The following is an 11677-nucleotide window of genomic DNA, read 5'->3' as shown; positions in this document are numbered from 1 at the left end:
CAAAGGCAAACTCCACAATGGGGAAAAAAGAGAAAAAGGAAAAGATACCAGTCAGTCATGTAGATAGAAACTTTAATATAAATGGCCACACATTCATAAATACAGACATTTCCCAAGTTTTCAGAATAATAAATCAAAACCATCTGATTATACCTACTTTCAGAGTGGTTTTTCTACTATCATAGATGATTTCTATCCGTGCCATCCTTCTTTGTTGTTAAAGTCCTATTTATTTATTGTCATCTAGCTCAAATAGTATCTGAAGCATTTCATATTTTGCTATTTACTATGTGGTAGAACATGACTTATTATATTCAGACTTTTCAGTTAGTTGTTTCCACATGACTTCTGGACAAATTTCTAATAGAATGCTCCCATATTGTTGGTGGTTTTCCTATTGAACAATTTCCTATTTTCCTAAAGAAAAACAGATTATCTTTTCATTCCCAGAAACTCAAACTTCATAAGATTGTGTAGTTTATGTTTGGTTATATTATGTGACCTCAGTATCTACAAGAAGGCAGGATTCCTAGTAATACCTCAATAAATATTTATTGAATGATTGCATACATGCATGTAATAAGGCTGATAAATTGCCTCTCTTACTGGGCCATGGGGCCACTTTCCCTTTCTGTGTTCTTGTTATCTGATTGTGGCTCCACTGAATCATGCAACTAATCTTTGCAACTTGTTCAACATGTAGAAGTTTAAGACTGGTGAGGTCTGTTGATGATCCTAAACTAGAAATAAATCCACAATCATGACTTGCAATCTTCACAGTCTTTAGATTTGTTCTGATTATTATATGTTCATGCCCTTAATTCCTGGATCTCTTACAAGAATTTTCTTTGAACTGACTTCCTCATAGAGCAAATTGTCCCTGCAGAGTATTGTTTAAAGGCAAGAGCACACCACGGAGCCAAATATCTGGTTCTTATTCTCGACACTGAATTTTAGAAACTGTGGGAAACTGGGTAAGTTATATTGTGTCTTTAAATGTTAATTTACTTTCTTGAAAAGTGAGGTTAATCATAAATGAGTACCTTATCCTATTGTCACAATGTCAAATAAAAGATTGTATATGGTCTTACCTTAACACCATCCATTATAATCTAAAAGTAAATGCTTTTTATTTCTGTGATATTAACAAGAGAATTAAATAGCTTATACATACAAATGTAAGGTAATATTAATAATTCAGATCATTCCCATAAATGTCTTATAGTAGGGTGAAGGAAAACTATTTTTCATGTAGGGCTGATTACCAACTAGTTGCATAGATTCTAAAGTACCAAGATAGGTATCTTCTATTTCAAAAATTATGTGACACTGCTGCCAAAATAATCAGTCAGTCATATTCAAGCAAACAGTAGCCCTCTATCTCTCTTCTAACTGAAGAGAGGCTAGTTTCAACTTTTACTTTGGGGAATCACCAGGCATTTCCTGGCTTGTTGTAAATCAGGTAAGTGTTTACATGAAATTGTATGTGTGTTCTATTATATTAGTTTGGTCCATATCTATATTTGTGCCTCTAGTACTTTGTCTTAATTACTATAACCTTGTAGAAAATCTTAGTATCTGGTAGTCCTCCAGCTTTGTCTTCAATATTTTCATCAGTGTTGAATCAAGGTTCTAGAAGAAAAAACTTCATGACTCATGACTTTGGGATGATGGAAATTTCTTTTTTTTTTTTTTATGATTTTATTTATTTATCAGAGGGAGAGGGGGGGAGAGAGCGAGCACAGGCAGACAGAATGGCAGGCAGAGGCAGAGGGAGAAGCAGGCTCCCTGCTGAGCAAGGAGCCCGATGTGGGACTCCATCCCAGGACGCTGGGATCATGACCTGAGCCGAAGGCAGCTGCTTAACCAAATGAGCCACCCAGGCGTCCCGGGATGATGAAAATTTCTTAAGTAGGATCTCTCTTTCTTTTTCTCACACATTTGCATGCACACACACACACAAGCACACACATGAACCATAAAGAAAAAAAGACAAACTGGACATATTTAAATTGAAAACTTTTATTTAAAGAAAGACACAAATAAGAGTTCAAAAATAAGACTAAGAGAAAATATTTACAACACATATATTTGGCAAATACTTCATATCAAAAACATATAGAGAATTCCTACAAGTCAATCATCATTATAATAAAAAAGATAGTCAACCTAATTATACCAACATGCAAAATATTTGAAAGACTTCACAAAATGTAGTATAAAAATGATATCAGAATTGCTTATAAACATATAAAAATGTGTTCACAGTGAATATCATTCTCATTGGGGAAAATCTGATGCTTTTCCTCTAAGGTCAGGAGTACAACAGGGATGCTCACTGTCACCACTGTTGTTCAATATAGTACTAGAAGTTCTTCCCTCGGCAATCAGACAGCAAAAAGAAATAAAAGGCATTCAAATTGGCAAAGAAGTCCACTCTTACTCTTTCCAGATGATATGACAGTTTATGTGAAAAACCCAAGAAAACTCCACCCCAAAATTCAGCAATGTGGCAAGACATAAAATCAATGCACAGAAATCAGTTGCATTTCTATGCATTAATAATGAGACAAAAGGAAAAGAAATTAAAGAATCAATCCCATTTACAATTGCACCAAAAACCATTAAGATACCAGGAATAAATCTAACCAAAGTGGTAAAGGATCTATATTCTAAAAAATGTGGAACACTTATGAAAGGAATTGAGGAAGACACAAAGAAATGGAAAAATATTTCATGTTTATAGATTGGAAGAATAAATACCACAAAGATGTTTATGTTACCCAGAACTATCTACACATTCAATGCAATCCCTTTCAAAATGCCTTTGACATTTTTCACAGAGCGGGAACAAATAACCCTAAAATTTGTATGGAACAAATTTTAGAACAAATAGATCTTAGATGCTAGATGACACATAGGTCAATTGAACCAAATAGAGACCCCAGAAATGGACCCTTAACTTTATGGTCAACTAATACTCAACAAAGCAGGAAAGAATATCTAATGGGAAAAGAACAGTCTCTTCAATAAATGGTGCTGGGAAAATTGGACAGCCACATGTAGAAGAATGAAACTGGGCCATTCTCTTATACCATACACAAAGATAAACTCAAAATGGAAGAAATACTTAAATGTGAGACAGGGATCCATCAAAATCCTAGAGAACACCAGCAGCAACCTCTTTGACCTTGGCCGCAGCAAATTATTGCTAGACATGTCTCCAAAGGCAAGGAAAATGAAAGCAAAAATGAGCTATTAAGACTTCATCAAGATAAAAAGCCTTCTGCACAGCAGAGGAAACAGTCAACAAAATTAAAAGGCAACCTATGGAATGAGAGAAGTATTTGCAAATGACATATCAGATAATGGGATAGTATCCAAGATCTATAAACAACTTGTCAAACCAAAAACCAAACCAAACCAAAACAACAACAACAACAACAACAAAAACAAATAAAAAACCAAAAAATAACAAATAATCCAGTCAAAAAATGGGCAGAACATATGAACAGACATTTCTCCAAAGAAGGCATACAAATGGCCAACAGACATATGAAAAAATGCTCAACATCACTTGTCATCAGGGAAATACAAATCAAAATTACAATGAGATCCTACCTTATGCCAGTCAGAATGGCTAAAATTAACAAGGCAGGAAACAACAAATTTTGATGAGGATGCAGAGAAAGGGAAACTCTCTTACACTGTTGGTGGGAATGAAAGCTGACCCAGCCACTCTGGAAAACAGTATGAAGTTTGTTCAGATGTTAAAAAATATAGATACCCTACAACTTAGCAACTGCAATACTAGGTATTTATCTCAAAGATACAGCTTAGCGGAACAAAGAGGCACCTACACCCCAATGTTCACAGCACAATGTCCACAATAGCCAAACTGTGGAAGGAACTGAGATGTCCTTTGACAGATGAATAAATAAAGAAGATGTGGTATATATACACAATGGAATATTATTCATCCATCAGAACTGATGAATACTTACTATTTACATGGACATAGATGGAACTGGAGGGTATTATGCTAAGTGAAATAAGTCTGAGCACTGAGTATTACATACAACTGATGAATTGCTGACTATTAAATCTGAAACTAATGCTGTACTATGTATTGGTTAGTTGAATTTAAATAACTTTTTAAAAAGTTTTGCAAGGGGGGTGGCACCTGGGTGGCTCAGTCAGTCAAACATCTGCATTCAGCTCAGGTCTTGATCTCAGGGTCCTGGATTAAGCCCCACATCAGGCTCACTGCTCAGCAGCAAGTTGTCTTCTCCCTTTCCCTCTGTGAGCTTTCTCACTTTTGATCTCTCTCAAGCAAGTAAATAAAAATCTTTTATAAATAAATAAATAAATAAATGAACAAACTAAAAAAACCCACACAAAAATGTGTTCAATATCATTAGTAATTAGGCAAATACAAATTAAAAACTGATAAAATACCATTACAAAAACCAAATGGATAATTAAAAAAAAAAAAAGCTGAAAATACTGAGTATGGGTGAATATAAAGTGGATGGAAGTATAAAAGTATAAATTTCTAGAACTCCTTGGGAAAAATATTTGATAGTACCAACTAAAGGAAAATATGTATATACGATATAGCTCAATAATTTCATTAATGGATATCTATTCCCCGCCCCCAAAAAAGTGAATAATAATATGTACCAAAAGACCCAGGGACAAAATGTTTATATAGGTTTTACTCATAAATAGATCTAAACTGAAAATGAATGAAATGTTCATTAATAATAGAATGGGTAAATAAATTATATTGTCTACATACAGTACAATACTGCACAGGTATTAACAAAAATAAATTTTACATGCCACATGGATGAATCTCATAGGCATAATATTAAGGGGGAAAGGTTAAACACCAAAAACACATATTCTACCCATGTGAAATTTCAGATTGATAAAATTAACCCCCCGTTATGGAAATCAGAATGGTTTTTATTCTTGGGACTTACTGACTGAATAGAGGAATGAAGGATCCTCTTGGTTGCTTTGGTTGTGGTTGCACAGTATATACATATTCACAAATGTATCAATTTGTATACTGAAATTTATGGAATTTAGTAAATATAATTTTTACCTTAGTAATTTTTTCTAAATTGACAAATTCACAGATGCAAAGATAAAAAAAGACATGATATATTTCTTATACAGTTTATTCTTATGACTTCTTTGGTTCAGGCAGGGAAGGGACATCATGCTTTTTGAGAAGGTCTTGGTCTAGCCAGTTAATATGTGAGAATGTCTTCCCAAGGGCATGTTAGAAGCAGTAATCAATTCTCAGTTTTCTCCTTCATTCTTGATCTTTCCTCCTGCTAAATATTAACTTGCAAAACTCCATGTTCTGCCTATATATTAAGATTAAATACAGTAAAAAAACAGAAGTGCATCAACTAGTGCATCAAGTTTCTGGTATTATTATCTGAAAATATTTTAAGAGTTTGGCTTAAAATTGCTTATTGCACATCAAATAGTTGTGATAAGTAAGTACTGATACTGAGGTACTGGTATTGAAGGTGATATTTCTGCTGCTCTCATAGTATTTTTGTTCAGAAAAGCATCTATAATTCCTTGGTTAAAATAACCTGCTTGATTTCTAAGTTTGTAGTCCTCCAAGCAATGGAGAATGATTCAGACCATTCTGGAGGTTTTAGCTCTTGTCCAGGCCCTGGGACCAATGCTGTTCTAATTCTCTAGTGAAGATGCCTCAGTCTGGGTGACCAGAACCTCTTACCCTAGACCCACTTATTTTTCCATCCCTACAACCTCTACTCCACCTCTGCGTCATGCTCTCCAATCCTAACCTCTGTGTCTGGACCTTTGTGTAGTATTATATCTGCAGTATTCCTTGTTTGCCAAAATCTCTGCCTATTGCTTGTTTCAGCCTGACTCTTGAAACTTTGTTTCTGAGGACTAGCCTAGACCCCAAAGTCCGTACTTCATAATAATTCTTGATCAAAAAAGATACCTTCATAATGGCATGGATTCAAGCCTCATTCAAAAATGCTTAACATACACTATTGCTGCCCCCATGTTAACCTTTACCTTCGTGTTCTGAATCAGTTGCTCCAAGTGTATGTCTGACTCTTAAAGATATTCTCCTATTTTCCTCATAGTCTCTGTTCTCTGAGGAGTTTTTGGTTGAGTGTGCACATTTTACCTATTCATAAACCTCAAACCAAAACTGGGACTCAAAAAGCTGAGGGTTCTATTTTAGCACTTACCCTCCAGCACAGTTGCCCTTAACTTTGAATTTGTCCTTAGTTTGATCTTAACTCTGCAAAGTAAAATAAGTCAGAAAAAGAAGGACAAATATCTCCTTATCTCTCTTTTATGCAAAATCTGAAAACTAAAACAAACAAAACAAAACCCAAAGTCATAGATACAAAGAATAGATTGATGGTTGCCAGAGGGGAGGTGGTAGGGGTCAGTTGGGAGGGTGAAATGGGTGAAGGGGATTAAGAAGTTCAAATTTCCAGATATAAAATAAATAAACCTAAAAAATAAATAAATAAACAAATAAAATAAATAGGTCTGAGGGAATATAGTTAATAATACTGTATTAATTTTGTAAGAGAACTTATTGTCATTTGACAATTGTCATTGACTATTTTACATTGACTATTTTACAATATTTTATTATTTTACAAATCATTATGTTGTATACCTGAAACCAATATAATATTGTATGTCAGTTATATATCAATAATAAATATAAGATATTTAACATGAAGACACCAAAGAGCTTTAGCTAGTTATTAATAAATCATATGCTACTGAAAAAAATCAAAGTTTTTTGGAGGATCCAAAAATGCCAAGTTAATTATAATTCCCACTGACACTAATTGTCATGTAATCATTCTCAAGAGTTGCAATAGTTACTTGTGATTGCTCTCAATTCTTGCATAGGATACAAATACTGGCATTAAATCATCACTACACAGGATTGTGTCAAATTCATTATGCATCTTATGACATAAAATAATGATTTTCACCCAGTTATGACAGACAAAAGTTATTATATTTACATGTAAAATTTCCAGGGTGTATTTATATATTTATGATAATATGGGCAATACTGTATGTTTTCAAAGGACTTCTATCAGAATTAATTAGATTTCACTTATAAAATATGATATGCTTTTAAACTTGGATTATGAAGCCCATTAAGCAGATCGCAGCATTCTGAATAAAAAAATTTAAACACTAAAGATCTGGTTGTGTTATATATTCCTGATACGGAATCTCTGACATACTGGATTTCATTCTAAACAAAAGGAATTTGATTTTCAGAGAACTTGTATATTTGCCAGCATCATAAATAATAGGAGAACCTAGGATAAAACAGTAATATTTTAACTCCAGGATCAGAATGAGTTTTATTATATCTAATCTATTATATTATATCTATAACATAAGATATTAATTAAGAGATTAATAAGATATAATCTATTATATTATATCACTAAAGTGAATTAATAGATACATGTGTGTGCTTGTGTGTGTCTGAAGTAGCCAATTATTTCAACTGTACCAAAACCAATTCATTTATTAAATATTTATTAAACACTATTATCTATCAGGTACACTTAGAAATAAAATTACATCTATGTCATCTAAAAAAAAGTCTAAAGATTTAAATTGATTTCAATTTTGGAGCACAAGGCCTATGGTTATTCAAAAAAAAATCCTAAAAATGGCTTGGTTGTCTGTGTTAAAATATACATAAGTAATAATAATGATGAAGTATAGTATAATGTATACTAATTGAAAATCTGGGAAAAATAGGATAAAATATTTTATATAAATTATTTGCTTAGGTGTAAATTTAAGTATTAAATTTGGATATAAGGAAAAAACACTGGAAAAGACAAAATCTAAATTGTTAATGTCAGTTGTCTGATTCATGTGAAATGGATAACTTTATTTCTTAAAACTTTTATAACGGTTTTTTGAGGTATAATTAAGATATATGTTAGTGTATACTCAAGAAAGCATTGTAACCATTAAGACAATGAGCACACACACCATCACCCCATATTTCCAGTCAGAAAATGCAGCAACAAAAGTTACAAACAGCTTCATATTGGGGAACAACTTGAATAACAACACTTCAATGTGGATGGGTATAAATATTAACGTGTGTATGATAAATATATATCAATCTACTATATTGCAGAAGCTCTTTTTTATTTTATTTTTTCTTCAGTTAACACAGGTGGAAATATCTGTTTTACTGGACTTTTTGAGGATTAAGTAAAAGAATGGAATTTATATTTCATTATCCATGTTGCTATATTACTATAAATCTGAAGGTTTGGAAGTATGTGACATTTTGGGAAAAGAAAGGAAGGGAAAGAAAGAGTTGAAAAAAACAAAGAGGAGTGATAAAGAGGAGATTGTTTCCATGTCCATGTTTCCTGAAAGAATTTATTTACAGAATTCCCCTCTTCAGCAGTGGGCAGGAGAAGCGTGAGAACAACAGCAAATCGTATTACGTGTATTATTCAGCCCAAGTCATTTAATCTGTTCTTTAATTTTTTTTATTTAAAATAAGAACAAAACTGTTGCTTTTTAATGCCTTCCACTCAACAAGATGAATTCAGAAATAAGCATGGCAGATTGTTTAAAGAATGTGCTAACCAAATTTAATAACCTATACTAATAAATTTAATACCTTAGAGTCAGCAACCTTATTAAACAGAAATAAAGGAGAGGGTATATTAACTCTGATATGCCTGACTTACAACGACAACCATTCTTAGAGTGATCATATATACAGAATGTCTCTAAGTCATGTATATAAATTACTAGGACTTTGATCACATGTCTTCTCTATAGGCAATAGAGGTCAAATATAATCTTGTGTTTTTATATTAGTTTCCTGTTGTTACTGTAAAAAATTACTATAAACTTAGTGTCTTAAAACAATATAAATTTACAGTTGTGGAGGTCAAAAGTCCAAATGGTCTCACTGAGTGGGCTAAAATCAAGATTCAGCTAGGAGGCACCAGGGGAGAATCCAATTCCTAGTGTTTTCCTACTTCCAGAGATTGCCCACATTCTCTGGCTCGAGTTCCCTTCCTTTGTCTTCAAAGCAATGGTGGGTCTAGTTTTTGTCATGATTCATCACTGACATTGGTTCCCTCTTCCACATTTAAGTACCCTTGTAAACTTGCATAGATGATCCAGGATAATCTCCCTGCTTATTTATTTATTTATTTATTTATTTATTTATTTTTAAGATTTATTTATTTTAGAGAGAAAGTATGTGTGTGCATATATGCTCTCAAGTTTGGGGAAGGAAAGCAGACTCCCCACTGAGCATGGAGCCCAATGTAGTGCTCGATCTCAGAATCCTGAGATCATCGTCTAAGTTGAAATCAAGAGTTGGACACCTAACCAACTGAGTCACCCATGTGCCCCAATTTCCCTACTTTGAAGTCAGCTGATTAGCAATTTGAATTCCATCTGCTACCTTAATTATCTTTTGTCATGTAATGTAATATATTCAAAGGTTCTAGGGATTAAGACATAAAATCTATCATTCTTCCAATCGAAGTTCTGTCTTCCTCTGTTGGTCCATTAGCATATTCAAATTTGTTTTGATCCTGTGAGTCTCCTTTTGCAGAAAATGCAAATATACTGCAAAAGAGGGTTGAAACAGGTTTATAATAAAACATAATCCCAGGAATTGACAGTAATCTAAATTTATGTTTTCTTCTCAGGGATGACAATGAAATACTTCTTGTATTTGGCTACTGCTACTGGTTTCCTGCCTATTTGGATTATACGAGTATGTGAGGATTGTATGTTTCATAATTGCTTTACAGAAAAGGATAAGAGCTACCCCCATAGAATTCATTTTGTTTCAGACACTGTTGTGAGGACGCCGTACCCATTACTCACCCTGGTCTTACCTGCTCTAGTAGGCAAGTACTATTGTTAATTTCACACTGCAGAGAAAAGAACCAAAGCAGAGGCAGGTGAAGTCATGTGGCAATGACAGGTAACTGGGGAGTGGCAGACCCTGAAAGTAAACCTAGCCAGTTTGGCTTCATGGGGTAATGCCAATTTCATAATAGCTCTTCTGGATAATTCAAAACAACATGGATGGAACTAGAGAGTATTATGCTAAGTGAAATAAGCCAGTTAGGGAAAGACACATACCATGTGATTTCACTCATATATGGAATTTAAGAAACAAACAAAGGAGCAAAGGGGAAAAAAGGGAGAGAGTGACTCTTAACTTTAGAGAAAAGAAACTCTTATAGAGAAAAAAACTGTTCATTACCAGAGGGAAGAGGGGAGGGGGTGGAAGAAATAGGTGATGGAAATTGAGGAGTATGCTTGTGATGAACACAGGGTATTGTGTGGAAGTGTTGAATTAGTATATTGAACACCTGAAGCTAGTATTACACCATATCTTAACTAGGGAAATTGAAATAACAACTTAACAAATGCACACACACACACACACAGCTAAAACTATAAAGCAGGAATTACTTCTTTATAATATACCATGCATTCTCCATAAACTAAATGGGAAAAATAGTGTTTGGATTTTTTTTTAACCCAGAAAAGAAAGTATTTTATCAATATCCCAATTGTACCCTCTGATTTGTGACTATAACAAGAATTGGACACATCAAAATTAAATATGAAATGCAAGGTGTGAACAAGAAGAAGAGAAGTGTGAGGCGCTATAAGCAATGGAGTATGAGGCCTGCACCTCACTACTCATTAAAGACAAGAACTTCAACAATCACAAAATAAAAACAAAACACTCAGAGGTATAAGGAATGTCTTTAATATTTTGTGGTCACCCAACAACGTGTACCTCTAAATAGCCTCAATGATTCAAAAAATTCATTTTTTAATTTACCCAAAATATATTTTTTTAAGATGTATGTATTTGACAGAGACAGGGAGAGAGCACAAGAAGGGGGAACAGCAGGCAGAGATAGAGGGAAAAGCAGTCTCCCCACTGAGCAGGGAACCCCATTGGGGCTCCATCCCAGGACCATGAGATCATGACCTGAGCCAAAGGCAGACACTTAATGACTGAACCACCCAGGCGTCCCATGTACTCAAAATATTTTTATGATGAAATAAAGTCAAGAGATTTGGTATAGAAAATGAATGATTTTTATGTTTTCATGTCCTAGGTAAGAGAAGTTAAAAATGGAATACATTTAATTTTATAAATAAAAGAAAATCTCTATACATCAGACAATTGGGGTGCTGATTTGGGTGATAGGGGTGCTGATTTTATCACTCACACCTCTTCCTCAAAGATGAACCAGGTAGAGCTCTCATCCAACACCCAATAATTTTCCAGTATGCTGTAAGTACAGTCTTAAAAAGAGTTCTCCTTCTTTTCCTTTGGTTCTCTTTCCATTTTATTCTCCCAACGTGGAAGTGGGACCTTCACACTTCACAGTGAGGAAAGGCTGAGCTGAAGCAAACCCACCATCAGAGGGAAAGGAGAAACACAGTGAGAAAGCAGATTTTGCCTTTAAGACCTAATCAGTACTAGGCTAGTCTAGGTCACTTAGTACACGTTCTAGGAGACAGCCTGGCCCAGGCTGCCATGTGAAAGAAGGAATCAGTATCAGAGTTAAAAGTCCAGATGAAAAAGTAT

General features: G+C 34.0%; 1 protein-coding gene across 1 annotated transcript in view; it reads left to right on the top strand.

Annotated features, from left to right (window-relative positions):
- The first annotated feature begins 907 nt into the window (after positions 1-907).
- Positions 908-11677, top strand: part of CRISP1 (cysteine rich secretory protein 1) — a 32151-nt gene continuing 21381 nt past the window's right edge. The window contains exons 1-2 of the mRNA XM_082729335.1: positions 908-974; positions 9762-9829. Of these exons, the coding sequence (XP_082585461.1) occupies positions 9764-9829 (66 nt within the window). The 5' untranslated portion in view covers positions 908-974; positions 9762-9763. The remainder of the gene's footprint in view (positions 975-9761; positions 9830-11677) is intronic.

Source organism: Mustela nivalis (genome assembly GCF_964662115.1).
Source record: "Mustela nivalis genome assembly, chromosome: 5".
NCBI classification, from domain to species: Eukaryota; Metazoa; Chordata; class Mammalia; order Carnivora; family Mustelidae; genus Mustela; species Mustela nivalis.
This window is presented reverse-complemented; position numbering and strand designations above follow the sequence as displayed.